General features: G+C 43.4%; 1 protein-coding gene across 1 annotated transcript; it reads right to left on the bottom strand.

Moving 5' to 3' along the window:
• Positions 1–3,680: 3,680 nt before the first annotated feature.
• On the bottom strand, positions 3,681–17,173 carry LOC141077548 (uncharacterized). Its single transcript, XM_073564550.1, has 5 exons — positions 16,952–17,173; positions 16,745–16,868; positions 16,564–16,661; positions 16,275–16,365; positions 3,681–5,007 (listed from the first exon to the last, which is right to left on the bottom strand). Exons 1-5 carry the CDS (start codon positions 17,171–17,173, stop codon positions 3,818–3,820), a joined length of 1,725 nt encoding a protein of 574 aa, XP_073420651.1. The 3' UTR covers positions 3,681–3,817.
• Between the last annotated feature and the right edge of the window lie 1,898 nt (positions 17,174–19,071).

Genomic DNA, 19,071 nt, shown 5'->3' with positions numbered 1-19,071 from the left:
ATAGGGCCCCCCTCCCCAGCTGGCGCCGCTTTGGGCAGGGGAACCGGCGCTTACCGGCGTCCTCCCGATGGGCGCCGCCATCTTGGGTCCCCGCGCCTGCGCAGTGGCGCCGCTGACCCGGAAGCGCCCCAAGGCTCCGCCCCGACGTCACCGCGACTCCGACGTGACCTGAAGTCACGCGGGGAGCTCCACCATGGAGCACTCCCCGGCCCCAGCGCCCTGCAGCTGCGCCGGCCCCCCTCAATCCACCGCGATCGCGCCGCCGAAGCTGGGAGCCCCCGGGGGGCATACTTACCGGCGGCGGCGCACATATGGAGACGGACCTCCTCCGGATGCCGCTCCCTGCTGTATCCACTACCGCCGTGCCACCCATCCTGGGCCACAGTGGCATCCTCCAGGAGCTCCGCACCAGGCCGAGGTAGGAGACCCCCTCGCTACCTGTACCGGCCGGCCTGGGATCTGGTCTGTAGGATCCCGTCCCCTCAGGAACAGGAAACCAACTGATGCGTGGGAGAGGTGCCGCCCTTTTGTATCTGTAGGTTTCCTGTTCCCGAAGGGCGGATCCCCTCTCTCGTGGTGCTGTCATGGGAGTCCGAATAAACTCCCATATAATATTCATCCTTGAATTTATCCTATAAAACTTCCATACAATATTCCATCCTTGAACGCACGCCGCGTGCATCATGTTCTTGTACAATTTGTGAATAATATATATAGGTTCTCCTCGTCGGAGTTATTTTTGAAGGTCAACAAAGAATGATTTTCCTGTAATTCATTTCTCACGCTCTAGGTATAATAATGACTTTTCCCTGTGTGGGATTTTTGATAAAGAGGTTGACAACTAGTTGGACAACCCCTTCTCATTCCTCATGTTTGGTCCTGTTACAATAAAAACACTTACCCAAACCTCCCATGCTGGCACCGTCTCAGTGGTGTCGGCACTTGTGTTCTTGGGGCTCTTTTGAGGTTTTTACATCATGTGAGCCCTGTGCCCAATCAGCGCTGACGTCACTGTCCCCACCTTCAGACAAATCAAGCATCATGAGGCCGTCAGAGAGCAGCCGCAGCCCTGGCCTCCTGTTGATGTTCAATACGTGTGAAGGAACAGTGAAAGCTGCTGCTGATTGGGTGCAGGGCTCGTGTGATGTGACAACCTCACATAAGCCCCGGGACAGGGAGTCTCGACACCGCTGAAGTGGAGCCGGCACGCCAGCGGAGTATGAGTGTTTTTATTTTAATGAGGCCAAACATGAGGAATGAGTCCTTTGAAAAAAAAAATATATACCGTATTTTTTGGACTAAAAGATGCACCTAGGTTTTAGAGCAGGAAATTAGGAAAAAAATTAACGCAAAAAGTGTGGTCAATTCTGTACTTAATATCCCCTATCCTGGTATGTATGGTCCCCTCACCCCCATCCTGATACACATGGCCATCTCATCCTTACTTAGTATGCATGGATCACTCATCCCTATCCTGGCAGAAATGATCACCCTCATCCCTATGCTAGTATGCGTGGTCACATCCCTATCCTGGTATACAGTGCCCCATCCTTATCCTGGTATGCAGGGCCCCATCCCAGTCCTGTTATGCATGGCCCCATCAGAAAATATAAAAAAAAAAAATTACACTTACTTACCCAGGGCTCCCTCACAGCATCCTGCTCCGATGCCAGCAAGTGTTTTAGGCTATGTGCCCACGCTGCAGAAATGCTGCAAAATTGTCTGCAGCATTTCCACAACTCCCTGCTGTGGGTAAAATGCATGCGGAATTTGCAAGCGTTTTCCGGCAAAACACAAGGATTTTGCAAGCGTTTTTAGCTTCCATAATGCTAGCGCTTTCCAACCGATTTGAAGCATCGCTTGAAAAAGTGATACAGGTTGGTCCCACTTGTCAAGCATAGTGCTTGACAAGTGCGACCAACTTTTTACTATTGATGCTGCCTATGCAGCATCAGTAGTAAAAGATAGAATGTTAAAAATAAAAAAATATGTGTATACTTACCCTGTCAGCCCCCAAAGTCCTCCAGGTCCTTAGCGACGCTGCCAGCAACTTCCGTTCACAGAGATGCATTGCGCGAATGACCTCTGATGACGTAGCTGTCACGCAACCGTGACGTCACAAAGCTCATTCGCGCAATGCATCCCTGGGAACGGAAGTTGCTGGCAGCATCGCTGGGGGCCGACAGAGGGTAGATATCCATTTTTTTTATTTTAATTCTATTTTGTACAGAAATATGGCACAGGGCATGGACTAAAGTCTCCTCCAGACCCTGGGTACCATCCGCACATGAAGCACTCACTTTACGTATAGTGGGCATAGCCACATGTGTAAAGTGAGCGTTTCAATGCAATCCTATAGCAGCGGAATCGCCGAGATTCCGCAAAATTAATGGACATGGTGCGGATTTTACTGCGATGCGATTCTACAGCGGAAAAATCCACGGCATGGGCACAGCAATTGCGGATTCCCATAGGATTGCATGGGAATGCGTTGTTATAGCGTTATTTGCACAGCTGCCGGAGTGCTCACCGGGACTGTTCATCAGAGATAGCGGTGAGTATTCATTACTCTTCAGTAGCGCGCAGTGTCAGCCACCGGCTTCCTGCTGCTGCTGGCGGTCACGTGTGCCGCTACTTAAGAGAAATGAATATTCATTGGATTCATTCATCAGGAGACTATTTGATATTGAACTATATTCAAGCGGGACTAGATGAAGAAAACCCTAAAATCATGTATCATGTTATCCGAAACAGTCAGAAAACTAGCCCCATATTGGCAGATCCCAGAACTCAAACTATATACTTTGTAAGTTTATAAGTCACTCCAGTGTCAGGAATAGATAGTATGTGAAAATACAGTATATACCGCTCAGGGAACACTTACCTTTCAGAGATAATTTCCATATTCATACTAAATAATGGCACAGATCTGCCAGACATTATGATTGCACATATCCCTAGTCTTTATAACGATATTGCACTCATTCCCTGACAGACCGCAGCATGGCCATTAGTTAGAAGCTGCTAATGATCTTTGGAGCAGGTAAGTTTTCCCTTAGTGGTACATATTGGGCCGTCTGAAGACTGAGTTTAGTCTAGGACAATTTGTCTGCACTACTAATTAACAGCAGTTACATTACCAAACTAGGGAAGTCCCTATAGGAGAAAAACACAAGAATTATACTGTATTGTCACATACTATCTATTCCTGACACTGGAGTGACTTATAAACTTACAAAGTATATAGTTTGAGTTCTGGGATCTGCCAATATGGGGCTAGTTTTCTGACTGTTTTGGATAACATGATAAATGATTTTAGTTTTTTTTTTTGTCTAGTCTCGTTTGAATATAGGTCAATATTAAATAGTCTCCTGAGGAGTCGTCTTTGGTGAGGACGATGAAACCCATAGAAATGAGAGGCTTGGAGAGTGAGTGTGTATACATCACCTCACCCTATGTACTGTACTGAACTGTGGGGTACATGTTTTTTCTATTAGTCACCTATTGACTAACCTTCAGGGGATGAATTATGGGTATAGTTTTATATTTGGAATTAATAAAACTTAGTTTTATCCTTTTGTCAGCAAACATGAGGAATGACAAGAGACAACCCATTTAAGAAGATTCAATTTTGGCTAAAACTATTCCAACAATATGAACATAAAGTCTTCTCCCCTATGTGACATCTCTGATGTTTATTAACAGTTGATTTCCAAGTAAAACATTTCCCACATTAAGAAAATAAAAAAGGTTTCTCCTCTGTGTGACTGCTCTGACGTCTAACAAGAAGCACTTTCTGGTTAAAATATTTCCCACATTAGCAGGAAAAAGGCTTCTCTCCTGTGTGAGTTCCATGGTGATTAACCAATTGTGATTTCTGGTTAAAACATTTCCCACATTCTGAACAGGAAAAAGGCTTCTGTCCTGTGTGGACTCTCTGGTGCTTAACACAATCTGATTTATTGTTAAAACATTTCCCACATTCTGAACAGGAAAAAGGCTTCTCCCCTGTATGAGTTCTATGGTGATCAACCAATTGTGATTTCCGGTTAAAACATTTCCCACATTCTGAACATGAATATGGCTTCTCTGCTGTGTGAATTCTCTGATGTGTAACAAGATTTGAATTCTGAGTAAAACATTTCCCACATTCTAAACATGAAAAAGGCTTCTTTCCTTTGTGAGTTCTTTGGTGTTCATCAAGATTCCTTTTCTGGTTAAAACATTTCCCACATTCTGAACAGGAAAAAGGCTTCTCCCCTGTGTGAGTTCTGTGGTGACTAATAAGAGTCCCTTTGTGGTTAAAACATTTCCCACATTCTGAACAGGAAAAAGGCTTCTCCCCTGTGTGAGTTCTATGGTGATTAACCAATTGTGATTTCCATTTAAAACATTTCCCACATTCTGAACATGAATATGGCTTCTCTTCTCTGTGAATTCTCTGATGTGCAATAAGAGTTGAATTCTGAGTAAAACATTTCCCACATTCTGAACATGAATGTGGCTTCTCACCTGTGTGAGTTCTATGGTGATCAACCAATTGTGATTTCCGGTTAAAACATTTCCCACATTCTGAACATGAATATGGCCTCTCTTCTCTGTGAATTCTCTGATGTGTAACAAGACTTGAATTTTGAGTAAAACATTTCCCACATTCTAAACATGAAAAAGGCTTCTCTCCTGTGTGGGTTTTTTGGTGTGCATCAAGATTCCCTTTGTGGTTAAAACATTTCCCACATTCTGAACAGGAAAAAGGCTTCTCCCCTGTGTGAGTTCTATGGTGACTAATAAGATTCCTTTTGTGGTTAAAACATTTCCCACATTGTGAACATGAGAATGGCTTCTTTGCTTTAGGAGCAGTTTGTGTTTTAATGCCTCTTTTGTGACTTTGATTTTCCTTAGTAATCAGTAATGAATCAGAAGATGGGACCTGTTTCATAGGATCAGATGACAGATCTTTGCTGTGAATGGATGATGATATATCTGGAGTAATGGCATTCACTTCATCTGTCAATAGAAAAACAGATTAGGCAGGTTACAGTTAATACAATAGTTAGGGTTACTGTTAGGCTAAAGTAAGGGTTATTGTTAGGGTTACTGTTAGGCTAAAGTCAGACTAAAGTTAGGGTTACTGTTAGGGTTAAATGGTTAAAATGGTCCGTCAGTATTATAGTGCAGAGGAGGCTTATGCACTTTTATGTTCTGACAGTGAAGAAAGTGCAGGGTCAGATGGCGATGTGGATTTCGAGGGCTTTAGTAGCAGCGACAGTGATAGCTCAGAAATGAGCAGTGATTCTGGTCCATCCTCACACACAAGGACCAGTACAACAAGAAGGACAAATAGCGCTTCTGGAGAAATGTCTCCAACTCAGGGAACAATGCCCAGTAGTAGCGCTGTCCCTAGTGCTCTTGAATTGGCGCACACCAATGACAAATTGCACTACAACTTTTGGGGTCCAATTTCTCCTGTTACCCTTTGGAAAAAAAAATGGAGGGCGAAAAGATCATTTTTTGTGGAAAAAACATGACTTTTTATTTTCACGGCTCTACGTAATTAACTTCTAAGAAGCACTTGGAAGCTCAAAATGCCCATCACACATTTCCTTGGGGGGGGTCTAGTTTCCAAAATGGGGTCACTTGTGGGTTTCCACTGTTTAGGCATATCAGGGGCTCTCCAAACACGACATGGCAACCACTAATTATCCCAGCATATTTTACATTCAAAAAGTTAAATGGCGCGCCTTCCCTTCTCAGCCCTGCAGTGTGCCCAAACAGTAGATTTCCCCCACATATGGGGTATCATCGGCATGCTCAGGAGATATTGCAAAACAAAATGTATAATCCATCTTCTCCTGTTACCCTTGCGAAAGTAAAAAAAACTAGGTCTAAAGGAAAATTTCTTGTTATAGAAATGTTTATTTTTTCCTTCCACATTCCATTCATTCCTGTGAAGCACCTGAAGGGTTAATAACCTTCTTGAATGTGGTTTTGAGCACCTTGAGGGGTGCAGTTTTTTTGTAAATGGTGACACTTTTGGGTATTTTCTGTCATATTGACCAGGGCTGTGGAGTCGGAGTCGTGGAGTCGGAGTTAGTTTTGGTTGGAGTCGGAGTCGGTAGAAATGTACCGACTCCAGCTTTAAAAAAAATGTATTAATATTTCATAATTGAACTTTCATATGAATTTTATAAATGTTACTCAAATATATATGTTCTATCAAACTATGAACAACAGTGATAAGCAGTTCTGCTGGAAATAGAGACATTTCTTACTTCTTGTGTGTCACTGTTCTCCACTGCCCTTATCTAATCTTATACTTGGTTAACCTCATGCTGCCCCAACCCCCCTACTTACAATGTATGAAACTGAAAGTGAAAATGTGTTGCAAATTCTTAGTAGTAAAGCTCCTCCTCTAGACTAGATCATACTAGGTGTGCGTCTTCCAAGCATCTCACAGCTGCCTGCTACTCAGAAGAGGAAGACTGTAAGAAGTATTATCCTTTCAACAAACTTTGCATCAGTTAACTGTGAGTACATGAGGAATAATAACAGTATTACTGACCACTATATCAGTTGTACGACCTGGCAATAATTTTGTACAATTGTTTTTAGGAAAAACAATTGTCATTTGGATTGTGAATGCAACATTAAAAACCTGAGAATGTCAAAGAAGCATCACATTAAATCAGCTGTATTTGAACATTTCACCATCACTCAAGATAGAAAACATTATGTCTGTCTGTGTATGACAAATGATCCAGACGAAAACAAATGCTGTGAAGCCAAGATGAGTGCATATTCAGGCAAAGATAAAAATGCTCCTACCAGAGCTTCTAATCTAAAGAGACATTTACAGCGCTTTCATCCAGAAGTACTGAAAGCAGTGGATGAGAAAGACTGCAGCCAAACCAATGAACCAGTGCCCAGCTCTTCCAGCCAAACAAAGGAGCAGAGAACTTTGCAGCCATCAGTTGCAAGATATTTTGTCAGTGACAAAGTTACTGTGACAATGACAGTAGATACATTTAAAAAACAGATCATAGAGCTTGTTGTAAAGGATAGTGTGCCTATTTCATTATTTTCACGACCAGCTTTTATGTGTCTGAATGGGGAAATGGCCCGCAAGCTTGGTGTTTCTCTGGAGAGAGAGAGTATTAGAAAATTAGTAATCGAAGAAGCTTTTAAACAAAAGGAAGAACTTAAAAAAACTCTCAAGGGACGCTTTCTGTTTCTTAAAATGGATGCCTGCACACGTCACAGAGTGAACTATTTTGCCATCAATGTCCGATTTGTTTGTGACAAAAATGAAATAGTTACCAAGACATTGGCCTTAAAAGACACCAAAGCTCATCACACCAGTGAGTTTCTCCAGGTCTTGGTGGAAAAGGTTCTGCAAGACTATGAACTTAAAAAAGAGCAAGTTCTTTCTGTCGTAACTGACAATGCTTCAAATATGATAAGTACTATTAAGCTAATGAATGAGAGTAATGATGGTGACCAGCAGCTAGAAGAACATTCTGGGTCCACAGACACAGAAATGTTTGAAATAGAGGAACACAGTATTGTAACTGAGGAGCAAACTGAAGTTGCTTCAGATGAACAGCAACATGATAGTTTAGATGATCTTGTTGAAACTGTGTCAATATGTTCTTTCATTCATCACATGCGGTGTTGTGCATACGCTACAGCTGGCTATAAGAGACAGTCTGCAAGAAGGACATGCTGCTGCACTGATTGGCAAGGTGAGAAAATTGGCTACTGTTGCCAGAACCCCTAAAGTTGACTCAATTTTGAAGAGACGTGCTGGAAAAGGGGCAATTATTGATCAAGCCACACGATGAGGCAGTACTTACTTAATGATTCAGCGCTTGGTTGAACTGAAAACCTTTCTTGTAGACATGGCTAACCCTTAACTGACGCTAAATGAAAGTTAGTGGAATCATGTGACTGAGCTGGAAAAATTGCTAGAGCACCCATTTACAGTGACTAAAAAATTACAAGCAGAGGACTTAACTCCAGGTATTTTCTTAAAGGAGTGGAAGAACCTGATGTTTCGCCTGTCCCAAAGAGGAGGGTTAATTGCAAGTGGCATTGCTACATCAATGAAACGGAGAGAGGAGCTACTATTACAAAATAACATTCTTTTGGCAGCTGTTTATGTAGACCCAATGCATCGGATTCTTCTAGATGATCAACAGCTAAGTAAAGGAAAAGAAGCTCTGTTTGAAATAGCAGTAAGGATGAAAGGGTTGCAGAACAGTCAGGAGGAACAAGAAGAATTTGGTCGTCCTGCCACATCTTCACCCTCATCATCAACTGATGAAGAATTTAATTTTGAAAAATATTTGGATCACAAGGACCGTGCAAAGCGTTCCCGCATAGAAGAGTCATCCCCATCAAGGAACACAGCCAGTACATTTCAGCAGAATTTTTCATGTGCACTAAAAGAAATTGAGAAATTTGACCGTTCATCAAAAATAACAGTGCAACAAGCGATTCCTCTGTATCCTGACATTGTCAGAGATGTTGCCCGAGTGGTTACTGCTTTGCCACCAACACAAGTTAGTGTACAGAGGTTGTTCTCTGCTCTCAAAATAATTAGATCAGATTTGAGGGCATCCATGAAGGAGGATCTGACAGAGGCAATACTTTTTCTGAGGACAAATTTATAGATTTCTTCGTATTAACTGCATAAAAGTGTTTATTGCATATTTACTTACAGTTTAGAAAAGTTTATAAAAGTTATTTGCTATATTCTAATTGTATTCTAATAAATGTAGTTTTTGCTCTAAGTGGTCTGATTACTTATATGATGGTGAGAAACTGAATAAGCACGATGTTTAATATTTTACAACAGTAAATTTGTTGTTATGAATTGGCCATTTATGAAGGAGTCGGAGTCGGAGCCTGAGTCGGAGCCTGATAAAATCCAGGAGTCGGAGTCGCAACTGTGGCTTACCGACTCCACAGCCCTGATATTGACCCCCAAACTCACTTCAAATGTGAGGTGGTTCCTAAAAAAATGGTTTTATAAATTTTGCTGTAAAAATGAGAAATCGCTGGTCAACTTTTAACCCTTATAATCTCCTAACAAAAGAAAATTGTTTCCAAAATTGTGCTGATGGTAGACATGTGGGAAATGTTAATTTATTAACTATTTTGTGCGATATGACTCTCTGATTTAAGAGCATTAAAAAATGTGAACATTGCAAAATTTTCAAAATTTTTGTCAAGTTTCCTTTTTTAACAAGTAAACGCAAGTCATATCAAATAAATGTTACCACTATCATAAAGTACAATATGTCACAAGAAAACAGTCTCACAATCACCAGGATTCCTTGAAGCATTTTAGAGTTATGACCTCATAGAGTGACACAGGTCAGAGCTGAAATAATTGGTCACAAAGGCAAAAACAGGTTCTGGCGTGAAAGGATTAATATTTTGTTGCACAACCTTTTGAGGCAATCACTGCGATCAAACGATTCCTGTAACTGTCAATGAGACTTATGTGGTGCGCTGATTACATGTTCATCTGTATTGGCTTATGACAGGTCGCTGATCCCTCACTGACCTGCCCCCATTATTACATAATGCATATAATAGCATTGATATTATTGGTGATAATGCCTATTATATTGTGGCTATTGTGAGGCATAGAAAAAAATTACATCCAGCAAATTGTCACCGGCGATGGCGGCGCCTGCGTAGTAGCATCTATTAGAGACTACACTCATCACTGTCCCCAATCTCCTCTTTTTCCTGTACGGATTTGGCTGTTCATCACTACAATGACACTCTTAGAAGCACCCTTGACCAAGTAGCTCCCCTCACCCTCAGAACCTCCAAGCACAGAGTGAAACAGCCCTGGCTCACATCGCAAACTCAACTTCTCCAGCGATGCTCTAGGAGTGCTGAACGCCTATGGAGAAAAACCTGCACACCAGAAGACTTCATCCACTTCAAATTTATGTTAAGAACCTATAACGCTGCCCTTCACCTCACCAAACAGAGCTACTTCACCACCCTGATCTCCTCACTAGCCAACAACCCCAAGAAACTTTTTGACACCTTTCACTCCCTCCTCAGGCCGAAAGCACAAGCCCCTATCACAGACATTTGTGCTGATGACCTGGCCTCCCACTTTACAGAAAAAATAGATAATATCCGTCAGGAAATCTGCACCCAACCACCAAGTGCTGTGATTCCCATGGCTCACTTTCCACATTTGATCCCATCACAGAAGAAGTCTCCAGACTCCTGTCTTCTTCTCGTCCGACTACATGCACGACCGACCCCATTCCCTCTCTCTCCAGTCATCACAACTCACCTAACTACAATCTTTAACCTCTCCTCGGGCATCTTCCCATTCTCCTTCAAACAAGCCATCGTTACTCCATTACTAAAGAAACCCGCTCTCGACTGGGGCGTGGCCTGGCGCGGATGTGAGAGGACGTGAGGCTGAGGAGCTCCACTGTCATTCTGAAGAATAATCCTTAATAGGCCGACATAACAGAGACCCGTGCACACTTACTGCTGTGGTGGGTGCCCGAGGGCCGAGTGGAGACACCAGGAGTGAAGAAGAGTGCGGAGATGGGGAGGAGGAGGCAGAAAGACGTCGGGGAGGACGGCAGTGTGGCTGCACAAGATGGCGCCGGGAGAGTGGAGGAGGCACAGAGACTGACTGAGAACTATGGCAGAAGGTCACAAATTATCCAGAAGCTGCAGCGCTTTGCAAGGGAAGATGAGGGGGGCACCGGAGAAGGTACTGTGCTGGAGGGAGAGAGAATGAGCAACGAAGCTGCAGGAGAGGCTGAAAGCAGGGAGGAGGGGGGAGGGGGAGTCACTGTCTCTGAGTGTGCATCTGAAGAGGAGGATAGTGAAGCTGATGAGGAGGGCCCTGAAGGGGAACCAACTTTAAAAGATGTCTTTCTGGTGGTATTGTTCTGTAAAAAAACACTGACTAAGTTGAGCAGCCGGGTTGATAATATTAAGGAAGAAATTATTGGAATTAAAGAGGCACTAAACAAGGCGGATGCTAGGATGGGTGCTGTGGAAGAGAGAGTGAGCACCACTGAGGACACTGTAAATAAAATGCAGAAAACTCAGAACCAGCACACGCAAAAGATTTCAGAAGTGCACTTAAAACAAGATGATCTAGAAAATAGATCTAGGAGAAACAATCTTAGATTTGTGGGATTCCCGGAAAAAGTAGAGGGTAACGACCCCACTGACTTTACTGAGCAATGGATCCTATCTAAAATTGGCAGAGACACACTCTCCAGTGTGTTTGCGGTAGAGAGAGCACACCGCGTTCCCCTGCGACCCCTCCCTCCGGGTAGTGCCCCCCGTACAATGTTGGCCAGGATACTTAACTGCAGAGATAGAGAGACTATCCTCCGGGAGGCTAGGAAGAAGGAGGACCTCATATTTAATGGACGCCGTATTGAAATATATCCGGACTATTCAGCAGAGGTTCAGAAAATGCGGATGAAATTTGGCGAGGTCAAGAAAGGACTGAGAGTGCTGGGAGTGAAGTACTCTATGTTATATCCCGCCAAACTGAGAGTAGCAGCTTTGGGGTCTGTTCAGTTTTTTCCAACCCCAGAGGAGGCCGTCAAGTGGATGGAAATCAACCACTCCAAACTAAGGGCTGAGAAAGAAGGAAAAGGCTGAAGAAGAATTTTTCGGACATTTTTTCTCTATTTTTGAATCTGTGCCCCGCGACGCCTGGGTACTCAGATCTATTTTTGGGTCGTAGATCCTGGGTTTTTTTTTTTTCTTTTATGTTTATTGAATTATCCATGTTAGAAAAAGTTATGTGGCCTATTGGGCATGTTTGTATGTGACGGTGGGAGAGATGTACGCCCAAGTGAAGGAGGTTCAGTGGCTATTCGAGGGCTCACAGTAGCTAGGTGCCAGTTGCACCCTCTCTCGTTGGAGAGAGAGAATCTGTTATACGGGGAAGGAGGGGAGAGGGGGGGCGGGGGGGATATGTTGTGGGAGAGTTTTCATACTGCAATGTGATAAAGGGACTACAAGAGACCGACTAGAACTGATGTTCATAGGACATAATGAGTGGTGATACAAGAATTCTAAGTTGGAATGTGAGGGGGGTTTCAGATCCAAGTAAAAGAGCGGCAGTCATGGCAGAAATTAGAAAGTACAATCCAGCTATTACGTGTTTACTAGAAACTCACTTGATTAAAGGAAAAGAAAAATGGCTGGAGAAAAAATGGATTACCCGGGCCTATCACTCTATGTATTCGGCCTACGCGAGGGGAGTCTCTGTACTGATACATTCTCATGCTCACTACGAGGAAATTGAATCTTACGTAGATAGGGATGGGCAGTTTGTTTCCCTGAGATGCCGAATTTCTGGTGTATGTGTGATTATAGTGGCACTTTATATTCCACCCCCATATTCGAAAAAGAAACTACAAGAGATTTTTGAGTGGACAGGTAGGGGAGGGGAATGTCCGGTGTTAATATTAGGGGACGTTAACAATGTCATGAACGAGTATTGGGATCGTGTGGGAATCGGGGGAATTAACCCCAGGAAGGATAGGATGACTCCATTCGGGACATATGTTAGTGAGATGGGTATGATAGACTTATGGAGAGTGCGGAATGAGGGGAACAAATGCTTTTCGTGTTATTCGTCCTCGTATCATGCCTTATCGCGCATAGACTTAGCATTAGGTAACAGGGGCATGGACGGAATAGTTGGGACGGTGGAATATTTACAGAGAGTTATCTCCGACCATAAGGCAATTGAAGTTAGTTTGAGACTGGGAGTGGGAAAAAGGAGGAGAGTAGGGGGGACAACACATCCGGAATGGCTCAAATGTCTTAATATGGAAATTATTAAAAAAGATCTTATTGAATTCTTCCAATTACATGAAGGTTCTGCTGACTCACTTATAGTGTGGGATACCATGAAAGCATATTTAAGGGGACTATTCATACGAGATATTTCGAGACGTAAGACACAAACGAGACAGGTAAACCAAGAGACTACAGACAGATTGAGCAGGGCAGAGGAGGAAATGATATGTAGGCCCAGTATCGCCACTAAAAAGGCATTAAAAGAAGCACAAGAAGAAGTAAATAAGTTATATTTACAAGGGATAGACAAGAAAAGGGCATTCCAGAGAGCACTGTTCTATGACGAAGGGGAAAAGGTGGGACACTTACTGTCAGTGATATCTGCGGCGCAGAAAGGGTCCACACAGATATATAAAATTGTCAAGGAGGATGGGGTAACTCATAACGCCACCTCTGGGATATTGGAATGTTTCCGGGAATACTATGTAAAATTATATACCTCAGAATTGGGGGTTAGAGAACAAGAAATGGATAGATACTTACAAGAGATAGAGATACCTAAGTTAGATGATACTGATAAACAGAATCTGGAAGAATTATTTACTGTAGAGGAAGTGGAGAAGGCTATTCTGTCATTGGCAAATAATAGGTCACCTGGCTCTGACGGTATCCCGGGAGAAGCATATAAGGAACTAATAGAGGTCGTAGCACCTAAACTTAAGGAGGTATTTGAAGATGCAGCGGAGAGAGGGGCTTTGCCGAGGTCTATGAGGGAGGCCGTAATTGTGGTTATTCCTAAGGAGGGGAAAGATGCCTCATCCGTTGAATCCTATAGACCCATCTCGTTATTGACGTCAGACGTTAAAATATTAGCTAAAATGTTGGCGATAAGAATGTCTGGGGTTGTTCAAAAATTGATACATCCAGACCAATCGGGTTTTTTACAAAATAGATCTACCGCCATTAACCTACGTAGACTCTTTCTTAATGTACAACTCCCGGCAGATAATGTAGGGGAAAGGGTGGTGGCCTCGCTGGATGCACGAAAGGCATTTGATAGGGTAGAGTGGAATTATCTATGGGCAGTATTGAAGTTAATGGGATTCGGACATAGATTTATTTCCTGGATTAAATTATTATACGCGGATCCAAAGGGGTACATTAGGATTAACGGGGAGACCTCGGAGTCGTTTGGGTTGTTCAGAGGAACTCGTCAGGGATGCCCCTTATCGCCGTTGCTATTTGCTACTCTGCAAGGAGTTTGTATGTTCTCCCCGTGTTTGCGTGGGTTTCCTCCCACATTCCAAAGATAGAGAATTTACATTGTGAGCCCCATTGGGGACAGTGATGATAATGTGTGCAAACTGTAAAGCGCTGCGGAATATGTTAGCGCTATATAAAAATAAAGATTATTATTACTGCAATGCTCTATTAATTGGCCTCTCAGTTACTCGACTATCCCCTCTCCAGTCCATCCTCAATGCAGCAGCCAGGGTCATCCATCCTCCCTAATTTCTGTCTATCGGCCTGACTGTTGCGCTCTGCAAACGACTTTCGACTAGCATCTGCACTAATCAGTACCTCCCACTCCTGACTCCAACACTTCTCCCGCGCTGCGCCAATCTTTTGGAATGCTCTACCCCAAGAAATGACTATCCACAATTTGCATAGTCTCAGGCGTTCCTTTAAAACACATTTGTTCAGAGCGGCCTATCACGTTCACTACTCAAAGTCATTGTATGTGTAAGTGTGCGTGTGTATCCCATTCACTATCTCCATCCATTCCTCACTCCCACAAGATGGTTGGACCATCATTGTAAATACACCATTGTAAATACACACCAGTATTTTGTATCTCCCCCACCTCATTGTAGATTGTAAGCTCTCACCAGCAGGGGTGCCTTATTTTGCTTTAATTATTGTATTGTTAACATTGTTACTTATGACTTGTGTTTTGAAACTGTTAAACTGTAAAGCGCTGAGGAATATGTTGGCGCTATATAAAGATTATTATATAAAAATGGGGGGCAGGTCAGTGAGGGATCAGTGACCTGTCATAAGCCAATACAGATGAATATGTAATCAGAGCACCACATGAAGCCCCGCCCACAGCCCCACCACAGAGCACGAGAATTTCATTAACTGAAAGCTACAAATACAGATTAAACAGTAAACCAGAGTTGCCCTCATTTATGGTGGACCATTGGAGCTACTATGGATCCTGAGCAGAAGATTAGAGAAAATAATATTGCTCCCCATTTCAGGAGAGATTGTGCAGTAATCTGAATTCCTTAGGATCAAAAACAATGTAATGTATGACGTGGAGTGAATCCATGACACCAGGGCTGGAGCCAACACATCTCCTGCAGGCGGGAATAAATGTATATTACAGCCATCGGCCACGCACAGCTTAGAGATCTATCAGGGCACAGGTGGAATGTTTGTCCTGGAGATTATCACAATCCTCCCTGAAGTTAGTTGGTTTTAATACAAACTGAAATGTCAGGATAAAGGGAAACTCTGCTGTTATTGGACAGAAATCCACACTTGGCCTCACTGCACATTTACTGGTGTCGCTCATAAAAGGGAAGTTTGGCCAGAAAGACTGGACCTGGTCTTGTAGGGACCATGAGACATTCAGCAGCACAGAAGGGAGAGAAGATTCATCCGATAAGATCTCAGTGATCTAGGAAGCCAGCAGCATCATTACCCTCCGCTTTCTCTTACAGGCCCAGCATAAGATTTTTCTTCAAGTGATTTTCTATCTTGTCAGCACATTCTACGTACGCTGTCATTTGGCTTTATAGTTACAGATCTGGGCAGGTAACGGTCAGCGTCTCCTAATGTGAAGGAGAGAATGGCTAATGAAATCAATTATTAACCCTTATACAAGTCAGTTCACATATGGTGTACCAAGATGGCGTCTGTGTCTTCAGACAACACCCTGGAAGGAATCCTTAGAATGCAGAAGCTGAGATACTGGATACCATATATGGAAGTGAAGCTGAAATGGACCTATCATAGACTGACACTGGCTCCTCAGAAGATTGTGCGACACCCATTTCCTGTCTCTCTGTCATAAGAATAAACTTCAGTTGTGTAGAAGCCTTTGCTGAGAAAGGAGTAGACATCTAAATCTGTGTTCGGTGTGACTCTTGAAGCGCACACTCAGCCTATATTGGGTCAGGTACAAGCAATCATATAGATCTCGCTTTAAGGGATCACCTTCACACTAATCCCAGTGGGTAGGATGATCCTCCAGGTTGTAAGTTCTATTGAAAAGGGCTTTCAATGCCCAAAGTCATTTGAACAGTTTTGGGTGAATGTTGTGGTCTAGAGGCAAAATGGTGATCATGGTAATACGGCCGGACTACACCACCGATAAAGCAGCCACAGCCGGTGACTGAGAGGAATCTGTGACGTCTCTGCATTCAGTGGTTACTACTCACCTGGGTAGTCATATGTGGGAATCTCCTCTTTACACCACTCATCTTCTCTCACATATGTCTCTGTAGTATTAATATGGGTCAGATCTTCACACTGAAACAAATATTGTAAAAGTCACAGACAGATGGAGAAGTCCCATCTATGATCAGCTCTAATCCTGCCATCTCCACCGTTCTCATTACACAAGTATAAAACATATAATACTGGAGGATAAAACAAGACTGAGCACAAGACCTTCACAGCCGTCTACACATCATAGGGGAGATCTCCTGACACCTTCTCTCCATCTACCTGATGATCCTGAGGAGCACTGGGATCTTCTTGGTTACAGTCCTGTGGAAGAAGAGGACGGGGACATCTCTCTGGTGTTGTTCTCTTACTGGATAGATCTGGAGGAAACACATACAGGGACTGAATTCATTCTCTACATACAGATAATTATAGGCCGTGTGTATTTAGTCCTGTCTATTACCTGGAGATGTGAGGGGCTGGGGAACCTCCATTATGACGTTCTTGTACAGATAGCTGTGTCCTTCTAAATACTCCCACTCCTCCATGGAGAAATAGACAGCGACATCCTGACACCTTACAGGAACCTGACACATACAATGATACCATCATCCCCCCGATCCCTTCATAGTGTTACTGTATAATGTCCCAGCATTCCCAGCAGTGTCACCTCTCCAGTCAGCAGCTCAATCATCTTGTAGAGGAGTTCTAGGATCTTCTGGTCATTGATGGCCTCATGGATCAGGGGGTGAGGTGGAGGCCCCGTGATTGGGCTCAGGGGTCTTCCCCATCCCTCAGACACAGGGTCCTGACAGCGATCACTAGAGGTCTTCTTCACCACTGTGTAATCCTGGTAATGGAGGGACACATTAATAAATCTCACTACAGACATTTCCAGAGTCCTCACCTCTCCAGTTCTGTCCATCTGTTATTCCCATAGATGAGAATAATGTAATGTGACGTCATCAGAATCTCTCACTTCTCCAGTGAGACGGAAGAGGATCTCTAGGGTGAGGTGTAACATCCTCTCCGCCATCTTGTCTCTGTCCATATCCATCCTTGATGGGTAAATCAGGAAAATTCTCTTCTGTAGAAGATCTTCCCTGAGAGGATCCGATATTGTAGAGACCTGAATGAGAAGAAGATGATCCAATGTAACATCATAATAATCCTGTGTAATAATACAATTACTGGAGATAATAAGGGAAACATATGAGGAGATTTATTATCTTACAGGGTTTAGTTTTCTTCCCTGACATCTACTAATAAAACCTATATATTTAGGCCACAGACAACAAGCAGTTTCCTCCTCGGAGTCGGCAGCTGAACACGTTCCTCATAGACTCATCTTCCATAACGCTAATTCTCGTCTCATTACCGACACTGGAATCGGCATTAGCAATACTGCAGGAGATATTCATTACACGCGACATGAGAAATAACTCCTTCATGATGAGGACGACATCTTCATCTTCTACTGCGGCTCTAGAAACAGATTTGGCCAGAGTCGGTCACTGCCTCCATCCCCACCGGCCGTCTATATGAAGGTTTCCCGTCTTCCCCGCACTGGAATCTTCTATCACGTTAGATCTCAGCTCTGAGTCATACACAGAAGTTTGAAGCTTTTAGAAAAGATTTTTTTGTTTCCACAAACACAACGGACAGAAATGATCTGATCCCAAAGTCTCCATGTACAGTGATTTATGGGGTTTATTTCTGGCCTTAGACTTTCCTATATAACAAGAAAAACTCAAGAAAAAGCCGACATTAAAACGTTTCTAATGAAAAATTGGCTCCAATAATTCTTGTAAAAAGAAAAACAAAGCAGAAGACACGTTTTACTATTTTTTAACAAGTGAAACATTTTTTTTTTTTTACAAATTAACTCTTTTTGGAACCATAAGGCTGAGTTCACACGTGGCGTTTTTCCGCGTTTCCGCGGCGGTTTTAACCGCGCGATTTTGCCGCAAAAACGCGAAAAATAAGCATCCCATGCATTCCTATGGGATTCCGCAATGCTGTGCTAATGCTGCGGTTTTTACCGCGGCGGAATCGCTTTGCGGTAAAAACCGCAGCATGCTCATTAATTTGCGGAATCGCGGCGATCCCGCACCCATAGGAATGCATTGTTCCGCTTATTTCCCGCATGTGGCTGTGCACACCATGCGGAAAGTAAGCAGAACAATTACGGATGGTACCCATGGTCCGGAGGAGAGGAGACTGTCCTCCGGGCTTTGGGTACCATATCCCTGTAAAAAATAGAATTTAAAATAAAAAATATTGTTATTCTCACCCTCCGACGTCCTGCGCAGCCTTCCCGCTTCTCTTCACGCTCTCGTTCCCAGTAGTCCTTTGCGAAAATGCTCGCGATGACGTCCGTTCTCGCGGGATCGCGAAGTCTCGCGGTCATTCGCGCGACGTCATCGCGAATTACCGCGAGACGTCGCGATCCCGCGAGAACTGACGTCATCGCGGGCATTTTCGCAAAGGATTACTGGGAACGGATGCGCGGGACGTCGGAGGGTGAGAATAACACCGTTTTTTATTTTTTTTTTACATTCTATATTTTACTACTGATGCCGCATAGGCAGCCTCAGTAGTAAAAAGTTGGTCACACTCATCAAACACTATGTTTGATGAGTGTGACCAACCTGTCAATCAGTTCTCCAAGCGATGCTACAGATCGCTTGGAAAACGCTAGCTTTTTTCAAGCTAATTACGCTTGCAAACTGCTAGTTTTTCCGCGGGAAAATCGCGGGAATTTAAAATGTGATTTTCCCGCGGACTGGA

This window comes from Dendrobates tinctorius, unplaced genomic scaffold, assembly GCF_039654945.1.
Source record: "Dendrobates tinctorius isolate UK_male_01 unplaced genomic scaffold, ASM3965494v1 ptg000456l, whole genome shotgun sequence".
In the NCBI taxonomy this organism is placed as follows: domain Eukaryota; kingdom Metazoa; phylum Chordata; class Amphibia; order Anura; family Dendrobatidae; genus Dendrobates; species Dendrobates tinctorius.
The sequence above is the reverse complement of the archived record's forward strand: the minus strand, read 5'-3'. Positions and strand labels throughout refer to the sequence as shown.